This window comes from Pagrus major, chromosome 3, assembly GCF_040436345.1.
Source record: "Pagrus major chromosome 3, Pma_NU_1.0".
NCBI lineage: Eukaryota > Metazoa > Chordata > Actinopteri > Spariformes > Sparidae > Pagrus > Pagrus major.
In genome coordinates, this window is record NC_133217.1 from 4,709,591 (window position 1) to 4,735,754 (window position 26,164).

General features: G+C 40.0%; 1 protein-coding gene across 1 annotated transcript in view; it reads left to right on the forward strand.

Annotated features, from left to right (window-relative positions):
• LOC140993902 (CUB and sushi domain-containing protein 3-like) overlaps positions 1 to 26,164 on the forward strand; it is a 348,249-nt gene that overhangs the window by 183,895 nt on the left and 138,190 nt on the right. The window contains exon 6 of the mRNA XM_073463463.1: positions 17,836 to 17,948. Within this exon, the coding sequence (XP_073319564.1) occupies positions 17,836 to 17,948 (113 nt within the window). The remainder of the gene's footprint in view (positions 1 to 17,835; positions 17,949 to 26,164) is intronic.

Sequence of the window (26,164 nt, forward strand, 5' to 3'; positions counted from 1 at the left end):
GCTAGCACTTAACAGACAGTGAATCAGACCCAGCAGTTTCTGTTGGCAGAATCTGTTGTCAGTCGTCTTTTCATTTGGTGTGTTCCCAAGGCTTATTTGAGGTAGCACGTGCACACTGAAAGCCCTGGCAAAGTGCTGTATACAAAACAGGAGACTAAATAAAAACGCCAGACTGTTGTTCTCTTTGCGGCTTGTTCAGCAGTGATGCCAGCAACATGCCATCTCTTCTCAGTGGTGGACGGTATATTTACTCATGTACTGGACTTTGCTAAGTTTGGCAAGAGAAGACCCAAATGCAAAAACACCAAGGCAGGCAGGTAAAGAAAAGTACAGAAGCAAGCTTTAATAAAGTAAGCTGTAATCCAAAGAACAAAACTGGCAGACAGCAAAAACCGAAGAAACAGGTGAGTGCAAATCATAGAACTAATTAAACAGATTTAATTTTACATAGAAAACCTAACGTATGTTTATAAAACGGTTAAACTACCACGTAGAAACATATACGCATAGTGAGAAGTGAGTTTCAACGCTTGCTTAAGTACAATGTTGAATGTAGGAAAAGATCTGAGTACTTCTTGCACCACTGTCACTTCTCCGGTTGACCTATTAGCTTAGTGGCCCGTAGTCACACGTCTGCTCTGGACTGACTGACTGAGATGTAATTTCTACATTCATATATCTGTTTCCATCTGAAATCTGTTTCCGTCTCTGTCTGTCTGTTCTGTCAATCATGAAGATCAGCATTAATGTTACTGTTGTTGCATTTTAACACAATAACACACTTTATTGCCAGTTTTGGTCATGGCCAGTGATTCATGATGATTGTACAGTCATTTTTTTATGTAACAAACAAAGCACAATTTCAAAACAGAATAAATGGAGGACAGATGAATATTCAGAAGATTACCTGCCAACTTAGGGATGCATTTGAGGATGACTTGGCAAATGAGAGTGTCCCTGAGAAGTCCCAAGACCCATAACATGATTTCTAAACAGCACAACAGTCTATGTGAAAAAGTGCAAATGAGATCTTTTACCGTTGAAAAACAGTATGCTGGCCCTGGCTGTTGAAGGATTGAAACCACTGACCCCTTTGTTGCAGGATAGTCTCTCTGAAACTAGGCCGGGCTGCCTGATTCCTTAGCAATTGCCTCGCGACACTAAGTGCTAATGTACTAATTTCCATTGGCAATTTGTGAATGAAGCTAATAGCTAAAATGCTAATTTCCAATGGCAATTAGCAGAGAAAGCTAATGGCCGATTTGCTAATATGTGAACGTGTGGGAGAATTTGTTTTGTGTTTATCAGTCGCTGCCGGGCTGACAACAGCAGTCTCACACACACACCAACACACACTGATGTCGCCAGCATCCATGTTCACACAGAGGCCAACACGCGTGCGCGCGCGCACACACACACACACACACACACACACACACACACACACACACACACACACACACACACACACACACCGACACCTCTTTAAAGACACACATTCCCCCTCACAGAGATTCTCCTCACACAGACACTTGTTTCTAATCAGTATGCAGGGAGGTGTGCTTGCGCCTATGAGAGTAGTATATCGCTGTGAGCTAAGTGCCTGTAATCCTAGCCTAACACTACACACACCAGTACACACGTGCACACACACACACACACACACACACACAAATACACACAAGTTTTATATTTTGTTGTTTCAGAATCAGTTGCCCTTGAAACCAAGTAGAGCATTTTAAACAAGATGATCCCTCTCTTTCTCTCTTTCAATATCTATCTATCTATCTATCTATCTATCTATCTATCTATCTATCTGTATCTCTGTATCTCTGTCTATATCTCTGCATATTTCTTGCGCTCCCTACATTAGTCAAGAATACAGCACACTGTTTAGTGCTTTTAGAAGCACCTGCCCTGCTTGATAGCCCATCACCACATTCATGGTGTTGGCCGACTGGGCTATTCCAAGTCTGTCATCTACCAGTCTCTCGCTTGTCAAGGATTTGTTTTATAGAGGCAGTAAAAATTAATTTTGTCAGGTTTGAGCCAGAGTCGGAGCCATGTCGCCAAGTGCCTGGAGTCATATCACTGTAGTGACATGTTTCTTTTTTTTACGATTTATTTTAGAGTTGGTTTAGCAGACAGTTAATTCTAGCCAGACGCCACAGTGCGGCACAGATACATACATAAATTGCACAATCTGTAGAAGACTCAATCTGCAATTCAGATGCAATATGTGAAAAGAGCTAAGCCAACTACATGTAACCATATACATATTACTTACAGTTGAAGCTTTAAGTGTCCTGAGCCATCTCAGTAACCTTGGTGTTTCAGCAGCTAACACCATGTGCCAAGGGCTCAAAACAGCATCTGTTTCAATGATAGTTTGGCAAGATGAAATCCTTCCTCCCACACTAAACCCTCTTACCCCACTTCAACAACATAGTGAATCCTATGATAACCACCGAAGCATCATCATCACTGCTAGTACTGTACACCAACACACGAAACAGCATGCACTCAACAATATTGAGTTGCAATGCAAGAGAGGAATGTAAAGAAACTCCTGGAGGCAGATCTGAGCATCTCAATACTACATAATGTATTTGACACCCACTAGACCACATGGGTGCAGGTGAGTGAAGATAGTATTAATTTGCTACGCACAAACACATGCAGACACGATCAGTGATCGAAGTTAAAGTTAAATGTAAACCAAAATGAGAGAGCTGTGTGGTTGAAGAAACATACTTAAATATAACTCATAACAATAAACTTAATATAATGCTTCGAACAAGAGTGAATCAAAGAGGGCATCTTAAGAATCACACCAGGCACTTATGGGAGCGGAGGAGGTTTTAATCAACATAATAAAGCATAGAGCACATTTTTGTTGAATATATACAAAAAACAAAGAGTTGAAGTAGCATTTGTAAGTCTGTTAGAACATATTAAGGCCCTAAACACCGACAACCCACCTTTCAGAGGTGTTTTCACTTATTTTGCTTGATTAGACTTCTTGTCAGACCCTCCTATTATCAGGGTTTTCATGGATGGGTGGTAGAAGTTATACCTTTATTTCTGTTATTGGTTTGTAATCTTTGTATACACTTTCATCAGGATGTTCCTGGAAATGCATTTGTTTGTTTTGTTGATTTTTACAATTCTCTCTTTTATTGATCATTTTTACTGCATTTTAAAAGAAATAGCTTCGACCTGCTACCTGGTCTACCAGCTCCACTGTGACAGGCATGGCCAACCTGCTGATTTTGTTTGATTTTATCGAGAGAAACAGCTAAGTACTGTACAATTGGAAAGGAGTCCCGGTTAGTCCCAGAGATACAAACCCAATTTCTCCAACATCATCAATCAAAATTTACTCACTCTGTGCAGTGTTGAAATTGGTCTGTGTTTTTGCTTTGCTCAGCTTTGTACTGTTCTGTCTGTGTCTGTTCTCACTCTATACAAATATCATAAGACATCACATGTTTGTGATTTCTGAACATCGAAGCATTTTCTAGCTTGTAAAATTAGTTTTGAGAGATGGAAAAAGGGCTGCGTGTAAGAGGCAAAGAGTTTAAGTGTGTGTGTTTGTGTGTGTGTGTGTGTGTGTGTGTGCATGATGTTATGCTTGCCGAGTGCTAATCAATGCTGCTGGCAGAGAGGATGCTGGGATAGCAGCACCATCCCGAATAGGAAATAGAGAGTTGACCTTGAAACACAAGCACACACCCCATTTCTGTTTCTTTCTCACAAACACAAACAAACACACATATCTGATTATCTCAAATATGTATCTAAAGATACAGGCTAAACACAAGCTTATAAATACACACTAACAGGCCTGCCTGGATCTAGACTTCTGATTCAAGTTCACATCCCAATTTTCTGTTAGTAAAGCCTGTCACTCATGTTTGAGAAACACCCTAGCAGTCAGAGCCTTTCTGTGCAAGATTAAAAAGGACCTTGTGGAGTTCTTTACTACTAGTAGAACTATGTTTTGATGAGTATGGAATACACATTCGTGCCAATGGTTTCACACTATTCCACTGACTGACAGGCGTGGTAATGCGCCAAGAAAAGTAGCCGTGTGCCAGCAAAATGCAGGAACTGCAAGCTAGTAAACATGGACGTAAACAATGCTGGTTTCACATTTTTTAACGGATGAATGAATGTATTTACTATTAAGGCCTGATGGTACACAACAAAAAACGGAATGTACAACATAGTTTAGAAGAAAATGCCACTGCGTACCTGTAAGTGTCTACCAGTTTCATCACTGGTCATGACGTATTGAACTGGATCTAATCATGCAAATAATACAAGTCATGTTTATGTTCATGATCACATTCTTTAGTAGACAGATGAGGTTATATACTAAGGCTAACACAGTGATTTGAGGAACTATAGCATTTAGTATTTGGCTCAGAAGCTTGCAAATGTAATTACCAAAAAGTTAGTTTCCTACGTGACAGCTGCCTACAGGACCAGGAACTGATGGCAATATACCAGTTAACTCCTGCTAAAGGCTTTGACATCTGTCAGCGTTTGTAAGTACCATAATTTTACACCATTAGAACAGCTGGAACATACAGTGTGTCGCTCAAACACTCAAATATGCTGCATTGTACTGTATACTCTTAATTGCCCTTGAAAACCATTAAACATCTCGCTTTGTTATAGTGATGTAGACATGAACTCCAGTGTGTGTCAGTACATACTGCTGGGTGTATGAGTGTACTCTTTTGCACTTGTAACAACACCAAGAAGTGAAACAGACTTGAAACTTCCAACCAAAGATGGCAGTAAAATACTGCCTTTTAGTCTTTGGGAAAGCCTGAGGAATATTTTAGGATGTTTGTTGTCAGACTCGGTTATAAAACATAAAAACTATGAACAGCTTCAGTGGTTTGATGTTGTTTCTTTTCTCCCATTTTCTGGATTTATTTAGTTCAATAAACATTTTTAAACGTGGCTCTAATTTCAATGTGAAGTGGCGTTGTTGCATCAGAAAAGGTGTTGATCGTCTCTAGATTAGAGTAAGAAAACACCCCAAACACACAGAAAAGGAGCATTTTTGTCGCTGTTTCTTCTTCCCAAAATGAACTGCTGCAAATTACATCAACCACTTATTTCAGAGTGAGAGAGGACCCCGGAGAATCCATTACCAGTCACATTCATAGGCCAAATGACTCTCATAGAGAGCTTGTAAACAAGTTCACAATGCAGACTATTTTCCTGTGCCTGTGTTTTTGCAACACTGGGGGTTTAAAGGTTATACAAGTGACCTTCACACTGCTTCTCTGGGGGCATCAATTTTTAAATCCAATTTCTGGTGGCCTTAAGCATAATTTAAGTCTACACGGCTATTGTCTAGGCATGTCTAAGCAAATTTACCCCAATATTAACCCACACCTTCGATAGCCTTTGGAACAAATTACTCAAATCTTTTGGGACCCCACCCTCTTGTTTGTGGGAGCCGACATAGAGGAGAGAAGCGATGGGAGGCAAAATGAGAGGACAGCAAGAGAGGTGTCATGGTGTTTTAGGGATGCAGTGTGAGGTCACGCAGAAGAAGACAGGAGAGGCAAAGAGACAGCAGACAAGAGAGGAATGGGTAGACAAGAGGAGCAGAAAGGGCAATTGGGGTGACATGGGGAGCCAGGAGAGAAGAAGTGGAGATGAGAGGTAAGAAGGTAGGGAGGAGACGAAAGCAGAGGTGCAGAATTAGGAACGAGGAGAGGCGAGATGAGAGTTGACAGGGGAAGAGAGGTGGAAAGAGGAATAAAGGGAATGAAGGGGAGAGACACAGGAAGAGAAAGCCATCAGGGGGACTCATGGGTGAGGAAAGAGGTTGTAGAAAGAAAGAGACAGAGGCACTGAGAGGGACCGAGAAAGGCAGAGAAGGACAGACCGAGACAGACAAGCACAAAGAAACTTTATCTGACAGTTCCTACCTGTACATACACCTAAACTTGAAATCTGCAGTTACATTAAAGCCACGTGGACAACTTAATCCACCGTTTCTTTTACTTCGGTCATATAGAGTGTTCACTGCAGTATTAAAACGTGTGAAATTAGCAGCATTATCGAAAGATTGCTCATAGATGTAAACATTATACGCTGACTAAGCTCGGCCATCTGAGTTCTTCCGAACCCTGCAGCATGCCCGGTTTGTGACATTGTCAATTTTCACAGCTGGCATTAATGTCTCAAATCTGGACTAACTGCAGGATTGCTACATCGAAGGTGCTGAAAAAGGCACCGGGAAGATTTCTGCCTGATTGGTTGCCTTTAAGGGAGAAGCCACATGACAATGAATTCAATCAACGCGCACTACGCAAGATTGCATTAAGATGGGTATATTAAGATAAATCCTCTTCTGCCATGCAAGTAAACATCTTAATCAAATTACTCTTAGAATCAAAGTAAGGTTTATAATTAGATTAGTGTATGATAATTTGATTATAGTGTTTATGCAAACAAAGTCACGTTATACACATTCACTGGGGATAAAAATCCTTAAATAGGTCACTTCTGCTCCGGGGCTTTGAGGCATCTTCAACTTTTGCACTTAATTTCACAGAGCACCGTGACAGAGCTTCGATTATCTCGTACACATTTGATCTTTGTATTTTTCAACTGTCATCCAAACAATTGCCTGTGGCTTACAGAGAATCAAAAACACATATATATGGGTAAAAACACAGCCGTTGTTCTGGTGGATACTTGCTGATTTTTTATTATCTTGTTTTAAGGTCTGTAACAATGATAATTGTATCTGCACTGAATGGAGCTGCAGAAAGGCATATTTTAATAGTTATCATAGTTTATTTGTAAGTAATGTAAGTACTGACATTAATGACAGCGAACGCATGCCATCACTACGGCAACACTGTTTTTTCAGGTCACTGTTGCTGGGCAGTGAAATTTGATATTTACCATTCCCACAGTGAATAACCTTTCCAGGTGGTGCTAAGCCATGCCAGAGGTTGAGCACCACTGAAGCACGATATGTAGTCGGGCCAGGCCACAGCAAATCAATTCTACCATCATAAACACACTGTCATTGTAATTCCCTGCTTTAAACCCAGTCCCTGTGTGTCTGTGCATGTATTTATGTATTTGCTTGGTTGCATGTGTTTCTGGGTGTTTCATTGCATGTGTATGTGCTAGGAAAGTGTGGTGTGTTGAATAGTCAGTAGCTAGGGTGCTGAAATTATATTATAATGTAATGTAATAATAATAACACCAGCACCCTCTCCTTGTCTCTGTCCCCCTTCTCTCCCGCTTTCTCTCCTGTTCTCTGTCTCTGCTCTGATTACTGTGCTGTCCCGCAGGCTATACACACACACACACACACACACACACACACACACACACACACACACACACAGGAAAAGATTTTGAGAAAGGAGCCGCCCAGAATTGCAGTGGCTTCTGGGTACAGACTGAGCTGAAAGGAAGGAGTGAAAAGACAGAGTGACAGAGAGTAAACCCTGGAGAGAGAGAGAGGAAGAGAGGCGAGGAGGAAGACATGAAAGATGAGAGTCAGGAGAGGGGAAGGGGGGGTGATACTGTAGTTGTTAACTTTGTTATGGGGTATTCACGAGCTTTAGCCACCAGTTCTTTTGTCACAAAAGGAACAGAAAAGACACAAAAACTATTCCCTATTGATAAGTTAACCAATGCAAAATGTGTTTAAAACACTCACATTTTATTCAGAGTTATTGAGGGCCAAAGTTCTTATATGGGCCGGTATTGGTCCTCCAGACAAGTAGATCTTCAGTACGATAACATTTCAAAATATCATATTCAGTCTGCTTTAGCGCTCTGTAGTGTAACAAATCAAAGCCAGTATTTGTTCTTAGATTTAATACATACGAGTGTTTGGCTGGGGCTGTGTTTTCCCCCACATCAAGAAGTCGAAGTAGCTAGCTGGATTTGTAACCTGCTTGCTCTGCCATCACAAGCATAAATTACCCAACAGATGGTATACAATGTTTTACACAGGGTACTTCCCTCTATAATAAACAAAACTCAGCTGTTTCTGCCTGTAAAGCCATACTGTTCCGTTTAGGTTTTATTTATTTAGCAATTAAATCGTTGTCAACTCTTAAAAGTAGTTCTGTCAGAGATGAATTTGCATCATTATGCTCATTATATGTTTTTTTTAGAGCATCACAGTCAGTGATTTGAGCCATCGTCATAATTTTTAAGCAGTCCTAAGTCATTTGTTGATTTAATTCAGATGTGCTTTGAAAATAGAACACATGGCCAAAACTATGTGGACGGCAGAATCTTCAAATCACCAAAATCATGATCGTTAATAAGCTGCCATAACACTCTTCTGGTTGCAGGTTTACCGCAAGCTTAATGGATCTGGTTGCAGGGATTTGCTCCCATTGAGCTACAAGGGCATTAGTGAGATTAGACAGTGATGTTGGGAGATAAGGCCTGGTTTTCTGATGGCACTCCAGTTCATCCAAAAAATGTTTGATGGCGTAGAAAAACCGAAGCATAGACCAAAGAGCCACAAAATTGGCAGCAAATTGTCATCTATCACTTTATGCTATTGCATTAAATATTCTCTTCTTTGGAGCTACGGGATCTAACTAGGGATGTCAACAGTTATGTCGGTCTGTAAATTAATCTGCATACAGACACACTGTCTGCTAATGGCTTAGTCTGAGGGAAAAAGTGATGCGAGCCAAAAGAAGCTCTGTGTGGGAACATTTCCTCCAGAAAGGCAACAAAGTCAAAATGCAAGTTAAAATGTGTGATCCCACTCTTTAGTTTAGTCATACGAGAATTTTGCTGTATCACATCAAGAACAACTACCCTGCTGCCACGTCTGAGGTTGGCTCGCAGCCAAAGATTACATTGCTGACTGAACATACAGAAAAGTGCTTTGAGAAGAAGAACGATGAGTTAAGAGTCAAGCTAGCCAGGGCAGACAGGCTAAAGTTAGCCTTGATAAGTAACTGCTGGACGGCTTTCACAAAGGAAAGTTAACTTCCTGTAACTTCATCAGTGCTGACTGGGAGATGAAATCCAGTGTGTGTCCTTTCTCCAGGCTGGCAAAGTGACAAAAGCCAAGTGCGGAAATAAGTCCAGTTATCCGAGACAAGTGCTCCTCAATCATAGCCTCGCTGGGGGCTCATCTATTCAATTGAACTCCAGGTTAAAAAGAAAGTGCCTCTTGTATTTCATGTCATTTCGTGTTTTGTTTTTTGTTCTCAAGAATTAACCCAGTTACCCATTAATGCGTGTCGGCTTATCAAAAGCAAAATTAACCGAAACTGACATCCCTAGGTCTAACGCAGGCCATGAAAGCCAGCCACAGAAGTGTGCGAGTGATTTTTGTCATTTTAATGTTCTCACCGGTAATGCCAACAGTACTTGCTCAATTTATAAATTATGAACGTCAGAGTTTTTTCTTCCCCAATATGGTCCACAGCCACCCCCTTATGTTTTGCTTCAGCTCTCAGCTGTCTGTGTCAACAAGTCAGTTTTTAAAACCACCTTGCTGCTCTATGAGGATTTGAGCAAAGGAGGAGGAGGAGAAAAATTTAGATGAGAAAGAGGGAGGGCAGGGAGAGCCGGAGCAGAGTCCTGTTGTGAACACTGATTACTCTCTGCCCACTTGAGATTGATGGAGAGTGACACAGCAGGCACGCTCCTGCAAGCTCGAACACATACGCACACATATAAACAACACGCTCAGACACATACATACACAATGTATCTAAACAGCACACACACACATACAGACACACACACAGGGAGGACTTCTCTGTCTCTGTATACTGATTGATGATGGCTCCACCTAGACTACATTCAGCCCGACACTCCTGCAGTGTGTGTGTGTGTGTGTGTGTGTGTGTGTGTGTGTGTGTGTGTGTGTGTGTGTATGTGTTGTATTCTCTGTGTGTGATAGAGTATTTTCTCTCTCTCTCTCTCTCTCTCTCTCTCTCTGGATGCTCGCATGTGTTTGCAGGTGTATGTGTGTGGCAGTTCCCTCCTGTCTTAATTAGAGGAGGCTATTAAGACAGATTGGCTGATTAAGTAGCATTCCCCCACTGTCTTATGAATAGCCACACACATGCACACACAAGCAGACACACAGACGCGCATGCACACAGAAAAGTTGCTGTTGGCTCGTGTAGCTCTCTAACTCATGTTACTACTGAAAGGATGCTGCATGTGCGTGTGGAAGAGCCATCCATTACACAGCAGGTAGAACACTTCACCATTCTCTCAAGTCAGACATCACAGGAAACACAGGTGTCTCCTGGCGCCTCCTTGCTTCTCTTTCGTGCATCTTCACAGAGAGGAGTTGAAACATGAGGAAGAAACGCAAGTGAGAGAAGTGAGGAGAAACGTATAATGAAAAGCACCCATACTATCCAATTAAAGTTTAAATAACAGAATATCCAGCATGAGCAATGCAACATTAGGCCTTGATGACTGATTGCATCTCGCAGAGTCGATAAAGAAAAATGTTACGATGAAAGGAATACATTTTTAATTGGAGTCAACAGCATAGTGCTAAGGAAAAATGAATTGTGGGAGTTTCTTACATAACAGAAAAAAACATCAGGTAACTTGTCTAAACTGGTTCACGCTGTTCTTCATTAGAGTAAGCGGATTGTTCCACTGGTCTCAAAAACAAGTCTGATCGTATGTAAAGCTTGTGAAAAAATGACCGTGCTTCTCACTTGATTTATTATCTCAGTAAGGAGTTTCCTAACGAGTTTATGGTCTCAATTGTTAGTTTTAAGTCTTCTTCAATGCAGCGTGATGTTCATTTTAAAAATTGTAGTCCCATTAAGAGTAACACAGACGTTAAAGCATGGTATGATTTAGGCCGTGGCTACCTTGTAATTGACAAGTTGCTACCACAAGTTCTCAGTCAGATCCAATCAAGATTGAGGTGTAACAATGTGTATCTCCCCTACGTCCACCCTCTCTTCCAAATATGGTCACTTCTGACCCCCAAAAAACAAGATGGCTCGAGGCTTCAAAATGATAGTATACAAATGAATGGGTGACTTCACAGTGGGTGTACACTTGGCTGAGATGTGACATAGTGTCAAAACTTGATCTATAGCATGTTGAAAAAAAAAAATTGTCCAAAGATTCAAAAGTTATGAATCTAAATGTAACTATATATACTATATACCTATGTGTTGAAAGCACATTCCTCTTCTGATGTTTCTATTATTTTTGTATTCTGTAAACACAATCACATTAATTTCCAAAATGAAGCTCTGAGAAGTGAGCAGCCCTTCATTTGATTACAATCTAATGTTTCCTGGAATGTGTTCAACATGGCAGAAAATGACCTTTTTTGATTTAGATGTTGTTTATGTTTTATTCATAAATTACTAAAATCTTCTTGCTTGTAATACGGCTTTTGTATTTCGTGATTACACTCTGCTTAAATGCTAAAATGAATAATTAACAAGTTAACAAACGAACCGGTGTACCTCTGTCAGACTCTGTGTGTCTTCCTCACCCCCTCCCTGCCTCCCTCCATGTCTGCCCGTACCTCCATCGATCTTTGCCTCCTTCCACCCTCCCTCCACCCCTTGCTTCTTTATTTCCTCCCCCTCCCTCTCTCTAATTCCAGTACCGCCGGTGGAATAGCAGGTTTGTATTTCCGTGGAGGAGGAGAGGCTCAAAGGATGGATGGGAGGATGGTAGACAGAGAGATGGAGAGAGGGAGAGATGCTCTTTTGGTCTAGTGTATTTAATCAATTATGTTCTCTTGCTCCCTCTGGCAACTCTCCACTTGATATTCTGTCTTCTGCACGCACACATAGACACACACACACACACATAAATGGTAACATACTCAATCTCCATCTCTGTATTTATTTTCCACTTTACCTACTTGTACAGTACTTGAACATAGAACGTCCATATATTTACCTGGTAAGATCTGATTTTCAGAGAATGGTAGTTGTAATGTGACCTCCTGGAAGTTTTTGGGAACAGCTGTTGTTGTTGGCTGATTGCTGACAGACTGCTAATGCCATGCTAGGTTTTTGAGCATTATAAAACATTTTCTCCCAAAAGGAGCTGTACCGCATTGGGATCTACTGTGCTTTATTCATCAGTGTTGCGCAAGAGGGAAATATCACTAGAGTAAGTCGTTTCCTTTGATTCTCCAGAGAAGAACACCAATTTACTTTCAAGATGGGAACAACAGAACATCTCACACAGTTTTTTCTTTGTCATTGTGTTTTGGACTTAACAGTTAAATATGTTGCAAAAACGCTGTATGTAGACTAAAATCGACAATCAAACCAGTAGCCAGAATAGATATTGACACTGTACTCTTCTGCAAACCATTGATATGTTAAATTAGTATGTTTCCATTTATTAACCTTCAATTTTTGTGACAACATTGTACTTCAGGATTTGTTTGGTTAGTGTGAGGAAAAGATTCAGTTGACACACAACAGCTGCAAACAATCCCCACATCTTGTTAACAACATCCAGTTCTGTTGACTCAAAGAGGGCTACAGAATGATCTGGAGCACCATTACCCAGTTGGAAGTGGTCTCGAATGGTCTTGGCAGCCGTCCCTCCCAGGTGCCATGACACCTCTTGATACGAAAGTCAGCTCATCTACATGTAATCTGGGCATAATATGTCACGTATTGTTGAAATGTTAAGTGTATTAAGTTGAGTCTCGTTTGCCAACTTCCCTATCTCAGAAGTAGTGACAGGCAACCAAATGAAACACACCGTTACCACGAGTAACCTTGTGGATTTCTTTGGTTTGAACATTGTGGGAAAGATTTGGAATAACATAAGTACACAACTCAACCAAAATGTTTTTAGAAGTTTTTAGTTAAGAATTGTCCAACAATCTACACACGTTACTGTATTTCCAGTTTAAGAAGTTTAAAAGTGCTAGAAGTCCTTAGAGGCAGGCCTGGCTTTTACCATTTATTTTCTGACTATGTCACTGTCAAGTCACAGACTGACACCCTCTCAGACCAAAGAATTAAAAATAAAAAATCATCCAAGCCGATCCGAGGATGATCTATAATACGTCCCGGCAGCTCTGAAGTGCTTTTATAGCAGATATCTTGGGAGAACACTTACTAGTCACAGAGAGAAGCCATCAGTATAGATGAATGATTTAATAATGCATTACAAATTGTCCACACGGGGAAAATCAACTACCTTCTCAGCAGTTCAGAGGCTGATGTTTTTTGCAAGTATAAGGCATTCTGCTGTAAGCTCCATTTTAAGCTTTAATTGTCCATGTTAGTAGTTGCGAAAGGAGACGTGGTCTCCCAATATCATCGTCCTTCATGTACACTCATGCCAGGGACTTACGCCGTCGCTGTGCGACATCTCAACAGTTTTTGTTGAGACAAAGAGCACCAGGAGGAGGTGTTCCAGCTGCTGTGGGGATCCAGATTGGTGACCTTTTTAGTCGCCAGCTTGTTTCTCTAACCTTCCAGCTACTGCTGCAAGAGAGGTTTTTCTAATTATACCTTCATCCTGCAGCTCACAGTTGTTAAGTGCTTCCTGAGCATGCAGTTTAATATTTTAACGTCACACGCACACAGGCTCTGTGTAGATTTATGATTTAATTCGTATTTTAATATTGGAACAGATTGAATATGCACACGCTCTACCCTTAATGATGCACTCTGGGTAATGATGTCATAGCAGGAAGTGAATTAAGAGCTGTAAACATGAATAATATGCGCATGAGAGAGAAAGAGGCGACATGTGAACAGACACAGAGAGGAGAGGAGGGGGAGAGAGAGGGAGAATATGGAGGAGGAAGGTGGCCCGCATCACATTATAATAGGACCAGATTATAGTCATGTTTGACATACATAGTTATGATAAATAAGGTATAGAAAGATTACACTTTCATACAGAGTGAGAAGGAGCAAGATCTTGCTGAAGTGACACCTGTTCGCTCAGGACACAGTTAACATTCTCTGAAGGTACACTGTGCCCATTGTTAACACAACCTGTCTCTCAGTTTTGCTCTACACCGAGGCCAGCGCTTAGAATTTTTCTTCGGAAAAAGGTTAAGCTATTTCAGGTACTTGTGGGTCCCTTGAGAATAGTACTAATTTTTTTTTCTGCCTGTTGCTATAATCATTATTAAGTATGCGTCATAATCTTTTACAGTCTGTGCACTACAAAGAAGAAGTATCTCATAATTTACCACACTAAAGTACGGTAACAAAACATCACTAACAGCTTTTTAGAATAAAATTATATTACATTTATTCCCTTTCATTTCCAACAATGCATACTTCATATGAATGTATACTTGAGGGTTGTGAATAAGTAGAGTCCAAGCCAATTGCCAGAATAAATGTTTGCAATGTACATTTCTGCAAACCATGGATATGTTGAAACATTATACTAGATATGCAGAAACTTCCCCTTTCTTTATGGTCAGTTATCTCTTTTATGTTGTGACAAAGCTGTGCTTGTGCTCTGGATAGATTTATGCACAAAAAATAATTAGTTACAATTAGGGAAAGACACAAACACAGTTGGAAATTCTCCCGGTATTCAGTGGTTTTAAAACTAACGACGAACATATTTTGCAAACTGCTAGCTTGGCAGTTGTTTCACCTAACTGCCATGCCTCCTGACATGAAAGTTAGCTCATTTACATGTAATCTGAACGCAATATGACAAGTACTGTTGTAATGCTGGTGTAATAAGTATAAAACTTACAAATTTAACATGTATTATCCTTGGTATGCAGAAACGTAGAAGGTTTTTTGCCTACATTTTATCCTAGCATCCGTAGAACCTGGAGTTTGGCCATACTAATGATCTATTAGTCATTTATTTAGTCAATAATATTTCCTAGTTTGGTTATAACTTGTACAGGCTGTTCAGTAGATGTCTTCATGTCTTCATCCAAGCAATGTTGCATTATAATATTCTGGATTTGTTTCCAGTTTTTGTTTTTATTTTTCAGATAAAAAGTTCAGATATTCAGATATTTGTTTTTTCAGAGCCCAGAGTTAATTTGATCGTCTCCGTCCAGATCTATGCTGATAAATAGATTATCTACCTACAAGTATTGACATCTGAAATGTCATTTCTTGTTTGTGAACCCGGGGACTCAGATGTCAGTGATTATTTTTTCAGCATTTCTATTATCTGAACCTCTTCCATCACTTCCATTTACTGTCCAATTTCTCTTCCAGTTAACAGACAAATTCCGCATTGATTTGCCATAGTGTATTCAATTCGAGAACAATTTCAGCGGTCTATCTGAATGTGATCTACAGTGACTGGTGGAACGTTCCTCGTTTGTGTCCGAGCTGAATACTTTGTTGCATTCTCCTCCTCGTTTCCAGTCATCTCCCTACTGCGACAGTGTCTGTAATAAAAGCATAGAAGTGCCTCCACATATTTAAAAAATATAAACCGCTGTTACAGTGTTTCTTTTCCCCAGAGTGCATGTAAAAAATCTCATGATGTAGGTGCCTACTAAGGACATTTCTTCTTATTTATGTTGTTCACCTACAGCCATGGTTGTGTTATTGCATTGCTGTGTTGGCGCCGTATTTACTATGTAAATCAGGCGGTTTGTGTCTATCGGGGCTTGTGAAACCACTTTGTGTGTGCGTACGTGTGTGTGACTAATAGCAGACATCAGAGAATCCTACTGATCTAGGGCACAAGGTGACTCTCTCTCTGTGTCTCACACACACACACACACACACACATACAAACCAACACTCACAAAGACACACCTTCTAAAACACCTTCTCAGCATTTCTGTGCTCCACTTTCAATCGCGGTTATTAGAGGGCACGGGTGTTGGATAGTGGTGCCACTCTCCACGAGTGTGTGTGAGCATGCGTTTTTGCGTGAATGTGTGTGTGTTGATATTAATGGACTGCGAAGGTTAACAGCAGGGGTTTATAGAAGGAGACAGGCGAACATGAGAGGGCAGCACACTTCATACTCTACACTGTTAACGTGTGCGTATACCTGTGTCTCAAATGTAACAGCCAAGGTGATTTTACACTATGAAAATGTAATGGGAGGGGAACAGCACCTGTTGGCTCATGCTACAAGATGAAAAGCACCATACATCAAAGGACTGATGTATAGAGGGGGATTATTGCCAGCAGAGATTGTATTTGAGCTGCAGATATTTGAAGTTATGCAGGAACAAGGGTGTTTTATTCTCTAAGTGTCAACTGGGAGGCAGTCACCTCCTCTCAGGCTGCCAACGGTGACCTAACACTCTTCACTTTGCCAACCGCGAGAGCCTTGTTCAGCTTCTCAGCCAATTAAGGGATCTTATCCTGCCCACTTGATGAAAGAGTTGCAAATTGGGTCCTATCTACTAATGATGTGCACCATCAAAGCCTCAGTTCATAAGTTGGCTTCAATGCAAAAAAAGGTAATATTGTTAAAAGTGGAATACTGCAGTCTGACAGTACAGTAGTTTGAAACCTTGTCGTATCACTATATCCCTTTTATTAGGGATAAAAGAGGTGAAGAGTAGGGGACAAAATATTAGGAATAAATATAACCTTTACGATGTGGTCCAATGCAGCAGCAGTTTTTATCTGCATCTTCAGACGTGATAACTGAGAGTGTGATCAGAGTTGCTGGGTCAAACCCCCTAACTAGCTGTCAATTATGTGTTTCTTTGCAAACAGAACAATCGATAAGAAATGCCATTTCTACTTCATTTAGTATGGTCATTTTTTCCCACACATATATTTTGCTTGGGTGGGCTGCACAGATATAGTAACAGTTGCCTAAGTATATTTGTTGAACCATTTTAGCATTTTATTTATGTATTTATTTTTTATCCGTTGCCATCCGCGATCGATTAGCAAGTGGACAATCTGCCCTCCCTCTTCCCCTCCTGTCTACTGTCAATCACACATGCTTAGCAGAGGGTGAGAAGCTCTCTGTTAATACATCCCTTCTGTAAACGCACTAATGTGATGTTGTTCAGCTGTTTTGATCAACTACGTGATTAACAAGAAGCTTCCTCCACACACGGCGCACCTGCTGTTAAGACAACGGAATCACGGCTGGAAAAAAATCTAAACCTGAGTTGTGTTTTTTGGGAGGCTAAAAAAGCAGATAACGTTGCTGGTAGAGAAAAACAAAGGTCATCAAATACCGACGCGCCCACCCCTTGCCGCCACAAGTACACAGCTGTTCTGTGGGAAACACTGATGGTTAGGGCGCCTCCAGTCTCTCTGGTTAAGCTGCAGAAACTGGTTGTATTGGGTGGTGAAGTCCTGACACTCACTGTATGTAATTCAGTCTGAGACACACTTGACTGTGTTCTCAATTCATTCTTGACAGCTATACGAACACACACACACAGACACTAAGGGATTCACAGGCAAGACAGAGAAAGTGAAAGACATCTGAAGTAAATTAAACTTACCCTAAGGCTCATTTTTAGTGTCTGTTGCAGTGACATTTTTACAGCCTGGCTACCTTGTTTTACAGACTTCAGCTGTGTTCTGTTACAGAATGGTTACACGGCTTTGTGTGTTTTCCCCTGCTCCACATTTTGTATGTATTCATACATACGTGTGTGTGTATGTGTGTGTCTGTCCTTTAAATTAGTTGATATAAGTTGAACATCTTCAGAGCGAAGACATTTCTGAAACACTTGTTCATTCTTCCTGAACCTCAAGAGCCCATTGTAGTATTGGGTGAAAATGATAGAGCATGGGCTGAGGTTTTCCAGGTGTGTGTGTGTGTGTAGGTGTGTTTGAGTGTGTGTGTGCTTTTTTCTGTTTCTCACAAATGTTCTTTCTGTCTTTGTTTTAGGTTGTCAGGCAGCAATGTTCCCTCTCCGATCGTTAGCAACAAGAACTGGCTACGGCTGCATTTTGTGACTGATGGCAACCACCGTTATCGTGGTTTCAGCGCACATTATCAAGGTAAGATGGGTAAGATGTGATTCCAGACACAGGTGTCTTAATGTACGCACTCACACATACATGTATGCATAAAGAGCGTACATTTGTGATAAATGGGACTCTCTTTATACAATATCTACAGATGTCTTTATGTTTGTTAATGACAGGACCTTTCGAAGTTCTGTTTTAGCTTCTTTGCCTTTTTCTTTTGTTTTTCCGTTTCTCCGTGCTGCTTTTCTTTTCCTTTTCAACTGACAGTTTTTCCCCCATCATCTTGCCTCTAACTGCCTTTAATTACGCTTGTTGACTCCAATCTTGCCATCTCTTCTTTACTACAGTTTCTCTCACTCTCTCCATCCCTCACTTCTCTCTCTTTTACTTTTTCATTTTCTCTCGGGGAACTGCTCATAGGCATAGAGTAAGATTTCTTTGACACAAACCCAAACTGGTGGAAAACATTAAGAAATTCATTTGGCAACATCCATGTCTCCGAACGGCGATAATGAGAGCTGAATGTGTGGAACAACTACACAGACAGACTGGGACAGACAGGGTGTATATTTTACGCTTAACTTGTTTTTCTTTTCTTTTTTTTTCATAATGTTATGTTTTCTTTTTGTCTCATGTGTACTTGTAGGCACCATTTGTCCTTATTTCACTAGTTTATGGTGCATCAAGTCCATTCAACTTCACAAGGTACACAGGGGCAGTATTTGTTTTTTTGAGTGTGATTGGAAAAACCTCATCAATAGGTGTTTTATTGTCAACCAACTGTCTCCTCTAAATCGTCTTGAACCAAAATATTGCGTTGTTTCCTATAAAGTTAAACTAGTGTAAATAAAGTCATAGAAAACAGTGAAGCGTACCTACCTCCATCTGCGCCATTGACCTGGTCTGAGTAGGCGGGCAGCACAAGCGTAAATCATAGTCATGCTTGACACCAAAATTGCACTGTGCCACTTGATTATTACAGAAACACTCCCCGCTGTGCCTCGCCTCTCACTCCTGCACATTCAAGTGCACAGCAAGTCGCCAAAATACAGAGCAGACCAGCAGGCAAGGAGAATATGGTGCACCCATCCAAAATTCCACCTCTCGGGAGCAGAGACTAGTGCCATGTGCTGTCCTGAAAACTGGGCCCTGTTTGTAGAGTTTATCAGTATTGGAGATGTTAGCGTTTACAAGTCATGTTTTGAAAACACATATAATAGAGTTTAATCCTTCCTATTTAAGAGAAATTAAATGTTTTATTCCGCCATCTGTTTGCCCACACACAACAGTATATTTTTCATACATACACTTAAACACTGTGGTTCCTTTTAGACAATAATTATCTTCATTTGCTAATTTTATTGCCAGCATTCATTGGCATCAGTGAAAAGCCTCTCTGAACATTTTCAGACAGACAAGTTCCCTGTATTAAAAGTTATCATGAGAATATGGCTTTTGAGGTACAAATTGGTGTCATTGCCTTGAGCAAATGTGGACATTCATGGGAACCAATGTAGAAATATCTTTTTTAACTGAAAGTCTAATGAAAGACATTTGAATTTGCATATCCTTGTAGCTGTTGAATTCCTGTTTTAAATATTTATTCCAGCTTTTATGCTCATTGGTTAAGCGCTTATTGATATAACTGAAGTTAAGTATTTAGATCTGACCAGAGGTTACTTTTTGACCCCGTGCATTTTTACTGTATTGGTCTTGTGTGCCTCTTGCAGGGCTGTGATCAATTAAGCATATTAAGCAAATTAAACTGAAATTAATTCAGTGGTGATTCTATATTAACTCGCATAATTTCCCATCTGTGGGTATGACAAGCTTATTAGGTCGAATATGACCCCAGATGACACCTCACAGCAAACGCTGCTTGTGTTTGATTTTTAAAGAATGACCAGATGTCTGTGTGGTTCTCTTCTGAGTCACTGTGACCTATGTAGTCAAGGCAAAATGCCCCAAAAAACAAGAAAAGTAACCAATTATACATTTGATTTAGATAGCCAATGAAGTATTCTAAATGTGCACTTGCAGCATATTTTGCACTTTAGAAAGAATTAAGTCATTATTAAACTTCATTCATCTTTCCCCGTTCCTCTTTCTTCAACATATCCTTCCTCTCTTATCTCTCTCCTTTACCCTTTCTTCTCTCATCTTTCTTTCCTCCCCTGTCTTCTCCTCTTTTCTATAACCACCCTCTCTCCACATCTCTCCTTCAGGCTCTCTCCTTGACTGATTGACAGACAACCTGACCACTCTCTCTGAGATTTGCTTTTAATTGGTATAATTGATCTTAATTGATCTTAATTAGTTTAAAAGGTTAATCAACATGTTAATGAGGGGTGTCAGTGTGATAGGTTAGTTGATTAATTAGTGGAGTTCTTAACAAGCTTGTGATTGATTGGCTACCTCCTGTCAGCTGTCAGTCATCTCCATTGCCTTGTCGGCTCTTACATATTAGCAGAAGGGAGCATTGGGTGGCTGAAAATGTAGACACGTATTTTTATAAAAAGCTATATATTCAAAGACAGGAATGGTCCAAACGCATCACCTGATTGTAGTTTATAGGCTACTGCATATGTGAACATGTTGATTTTGTATCTTGTGGATCTACTTGCAACCTACTGGAAGAACTAAGGGAACTTAAAGACATATTAATTAAAGTTGTGTCATTCTTTATCAAAGCAGAAACAGACAACTTATCGAATTCCCCCCTTTTATACTATGAATTTAAAAAGTTGACTTTACTTTTAAAAAGTTAGGAACCCGATCACCTCTGAATTACCAAGTAAAGTAGACTATTACTTTCAAGTTGTAAGAGCTAAAAAGTTTTAACAACCTCAAATTATTAGTCTACTTTACTTGGTAATTTTGAGGTAATCGGTTTCCTTAATTATTTTAAGTACAGCCACTTTGTCAGATTTTACAGTGTAACGTTTCCCTGTGGTATTACTGTTGGCCCCATTGCCGCAAAAGCGTTAGCAAGATGGCAACTGCTAATGGCCTGGCTACCGTCCAAAGCAAAAAACGACCATAAGATACCAATGTGACCTAGAAATCCCTATCTCAGTGCTATGAAAAGGCAGAGTTGAACACCCAGTTGTATGAATGAGTAGGCAGTTTTTTTACCTACTGATCTAGTTGAAGGAATGCCGGGTTTTAAGTCCTGGTGGTGAGGGGAAACACATATCAACAAGGGAGCAGACTTTGTGCTGCCAGTATTTACTCCAGAATGATAAATTAAAGTAAAAAAAATTGTTTCCAGATTAAATCATTTCTGGAATCATTAACCCGAGCAGATTATATTATTTTGCATTGTATTTGGTTTGGTTTCGAAGTTCACTTTTATTGTGCTCTCCTCCTCTGCATTTATTATGTTCTACCCCCTTCAGATTTACTTTCTGTTTAATTAGCATTCTTAGGATGTTCATCTACTCCACGTTATTATAAACAATCCCACTTAATGATACTCCACTTTTTTCTTTTTTCTTTTTTTTCTTTTTTTACTTTGACTATAATTCTCCCCCGCAAGCCATATGTTGTTCTGGTCTACTACAGTCCACTTGTCTCCAGGAAAATAAATTATAATGGCAGAGCCCTCGGGCAGGGTTAGTTTAGTTTAGTGGAAAAAGCAGTGTGAAAACAATTCCAAATTTGTCTCTGAGAGACTAAATGAACAAATATTCTTTGGCAGGGTTAGTTTAGTTTATAAGACACTGCCATGAGACCTCAGAGGGAGACGCTTGGCTCTAGGTGCTGCCAACTAGCAGGACAGACTGTGTATGTGTTTGTATGTATGTGTGTGCGTGTGTGTGTGTGTGTGTGTGTGTTATAGGTCAGCCACTCAGCTCATCAAAATCTCCTCCTTCTGCTGCTGCCCGAATTATGAAGTTCTGAATTGATAATAATCTCCTAATGATTTATATCCAAGAGAGAATCAGGGGCAGAGAGGGAGAAAAAAAACAAAGAGCGTCACAAAGGAACAACAGAGAGATTGAGAGAGACGAGGTGCTTAAACAGTGAGGAGATCCAGAGAAGAAATTAAAAGAGAAAGAGGGACAGAAACCAACAGAGAAAAAGGCAAAAAGAGAAAGATGGATATCCAGAGAGAGATGGGGGGGGGGGGGTTTAAGGGGATAAGTCATTTGGCAGTGAGGTTTGGCTTAATATTTAAGTATAAACATTCAGAGTTTTTAATATCCTGCTGTCATAAATGGCTGTTGTAGACTAGTTTCGAGGAAGAGAAAGTGTGTGTTCTTGGACACAGGAAAGCCTGTTGGTGTATTTGTGTGTTCAGTAATATAAAGCCTGCAGCTCCTCTGCATGGCCAAACAACATTTACAGAGTTAATTGTCCATTCGAATGCTTAATTGATGCTTCAAAATGATTCACAATGGCACGGTTTTTAAACGTGCCACTGGCTGTATCTTGATAAACATAAATTAAAGGAGTTAACCATTTCAATTCGAATATCTCCCCCGAGGGCATAGTCTTCCTGTTAACGGGTGAAGTCACTCCTACAGTATTTAAATAATTTACATTTTATTCCCAAGATCTCAGGCAGACCATTTTGATATTAATAGGAATGATTAAATATATATAAGTACTAGCATTTTGAATTAGTATTTATATTGTATGTTAAATTGCATAAAATGAAAGTAGAGTCAATCTAGATAATTACAGTCGTTTTTATTTAATTTTTTGATAAGAAATTAATGTGGTAATATCTGCACATTTCTGGACTGTTTTGTCAATATGTCATACATTATCTCTCCCCTCCTTTGCGGTCTCATTTGCAGCTACACACAGGCACAACCATTAAATGTCCATTATCATGTTTAATTGAAGCTCAGGAATTATTCAGCTATGTCAACGTCTCTGAGCAACAGTAAATGCTTTTCACCTCAGGACCGGTATGCATTTAAAGATTCAGTTCATCCTAACACAGAAAGCTTATTAGTAATTTCTGAGTGTGTTTAGAAACACGCTATAGGGTCCTTACCCCAGTACTTTTGCTCCCCAAGACGAAATCAGAGTTGATGTAATGTCTCACTCCGGGAACTGATGTAAGTTCATTTAATCCTTGTAGTCACAACATGTCTTTTGGGGAGTGTACCCGGGCTATGTGTCTCACCATGGGACCCTGGCTTACTAAAACATTCAGCTTGTGTCCTGTAGGTCTGCACTGTGGATTGTGGGCCAAGAAAACATTAGCTTGTATCCTGTAGGTCTGTGCTGTGGACTGTGGGCCAAAATGCCACAGGAGGATTTCCTAGAAATAGGCCACGTGTTATCCAATTGTTGACATATTTATTTCTTTATATAATTACAAGAAAATGTTTTCAGACATATGGTATCATTGCTGCCACCTTTAAAATGCATAATATGAAAATGGTCATATACTGTCAGTTACGGTGTCATTGTCACTCCTCAGACAATATCTTTACCATAAAGACATTGGATGTGTTTCAACTGTATTTTAACCATGAAAGCTACCAAACGTAAACAAAATGTAGATGGTCTGTCTTCAGAGTTGACCCTGTCAGTTACATCCATTTAAATGAGATAAAACCCTACAAATAGCAGCCATTCTGACATCCCCCTTGGAAGGGTTAGAGGGTCTTTGGCAGTAGTGGAGGTTGGGTGATGGGGTGGAAAAGTGACATAGACAGCGATGACAGTAGAAGGACATAACAGGGAAACTAGTTTAAATGTCCCTCAGCCAGGATGATCATTTGTTGACAGAAAAGTCTGCAAACAATTCCCAGTAAAGTCATCGGGTGGATCCCTAATGTGACGGACAAATTAGAAGGATAATTGTCTTCCCCCTTGGTTCTTTGCTAAAAAGGTCATTACTGTAATTACCATTTGAGGCCTAAAGGCATTTAGACTAGAGCAACAATTCTGATTGTATTAGATATGGTAGACGTTTGATGTAAATTTGTTCAATCAAATATTTATGATATACTGGTCGTAGCTGGAGTCAAAGCAGCTTGTTTGGAAACTAAGAATGCAGGTTTTGAATCTGTGTACAGACGGGGGCGACCATGTTGTGGCAAAAGACTGACTGATGCTCAAATTTCCCTTAAGGAAAGCACTGAACCCAGCTGTTACATTACTATGTGTGGTGGCTTTGGTGCCAGCTTCCAGATGTGCCTGGGTGTAATACAGTATGGTCTCACCCTCCAGCAAACAGACGTCTAGGCTGCAGCTGCAAATGGGAATGTGTACTTGGTCATCTTGACTGTTAAACAAAAAAAAAAGAACATGAACAGCTCTCCCTGAAAGCTAGAAACCAGTGATTCATTTTGCAAAATAAATGAAATAAATAAAGTAGTGAGTTTTTTACAGCTACAGCAATAATATATGAGGAAGAAAAACAAGAAAAACGCGATGTAATTAGTTATACCAAGAACTGGAGGACCAGCCATGGATACCTAACCAGTCAGTGAGTCATACATGCTTTCAGTCAACCTGTGTGTCACAGTCACCAATAAGCTACATTTAGGTTACCGCTCCTCCAGCTAGAAATACAGTATATCAGTAATTTAAAAAAAATTGAAGGTTGTTAAAACTGAATAAAAAATAGGGTTAAAATGTGTTGAAAATGAGAATTAATTGCAATAAATTGACAGTTTGCTAAACACCTCCCCCAGATTGTGATTATCCCGCCAAAGCTTAGCAAGCGCGCCTAAGTACAGCAGGCCTGTCAAGCTAAGGATATCCCCACATGCTGAAGTGGTGCGCATGAGGCTCTATCAAGAGCAGTGCTCCATATTGAGTTGGAGGGTCCACCATTTTTTATCGCTTTTCACGAAACCAAAAGCACACAAGAAAATGATGAGGGCTACAGATTGCTCTTAGATAAACTGCAAACACTAGCATGCTTCTCTAATTAGCTTACCACCTGCAGTCGTAGCCTAGTGTTACTTACAAGTTGAAGGAGCACATATACAGTTTATTTCATGACAATCACTGACACTGGCAATGACATTTAAAGAGAAACTGAAAAGTATTTAAGCTAACCACTAAGCTGCTAAACACAGTTTTATGAGAATGAGATGAGTTTGAACTTACACTTTCCCGTCTCATGAAAATAAGATCGACTTTGGAACAGTCAGATACAAAATGCATATCAAATAATGTCAAATAGTGTGGATTTCTTAAGCCCCTTAATAATTCCTGAAAATGTACGTGAAATGATCCTAGAATGCCTTTCACAGACATAACCAAAGTAGGTTGAAAGCTGCTCTTGAACTACTTGGAGTACAGGTGTGGTTTTGGTCTCTTTTGAAAGGTGACACTCTGAAGTTTCTTCCCTGACAGTCAGAATCACAGTAAGTACTACATGGAATGAGTTATAGCAGTTTGAGCACACTGAAATAAGAGGTTTTTCTTCAGCCCCCCCAAGAATTATGCATAGATAAGCCTGCAGATGACCTATAATTGGACCGTATTAGCTGTAAAACACAGTGAAGTCGCACCTTGTTGAAGTTTAAATTTGATACTAATATCACACAAATTAATACTTGCACATGTTTTTCTAATATCAATGACTTAATTGTAAGGGGCTGTGGAGAGTAGAGTGGGTGGGTTCTCCTCTCTACATGGACACTCAATTGCTGTTGTAGGCTTCGGACAGGGCGTAGAAGCTTTCATTTGGTCAGATGAGGTGTAAGTCGAAAGCTAAGAGTGCAGTCGCCACGATGATGCCAACATATTCCTGAAATTCGGAAACCAGAGTCACAAAGCAACATAGGTGGAAGAGTTGGACAGATAACAGCTTCTACGTACACACTTACTAACTGTAGTAGTTGCATACATGGCAACGGTTTATACTGAAAACGCAGCGGCCTGTTGATGGGCTGGCAGTTTTTAACTAAATTTGAGTAAAGTCAAGTCCTCAGATAAGTGGAGGTAACAACAATCAGCTGATCATACCAGACATAACAATGAGTTTTAAAAAAAAAGTCAAAATTCACATGAAATTAAGTGATTATGTATGATACATTACGAGGTGACTTCAAATGCAGTTTCACAAGATAACTGTTCATTTCAAATGTTCTTTTAGTTAAGAACTTAGTACAGTACAACAATGCAATGGTAGTCCATTAGTCATTTGGAGATTATACATCCTCATACTGTACCTACATATCAATGAAAGCCTACAGCCAATGAATCTAATTTAATAGTGTTTTATCTCTATCCGCAGTGCGCTTACTGAGCGAAATGTGCCTGTA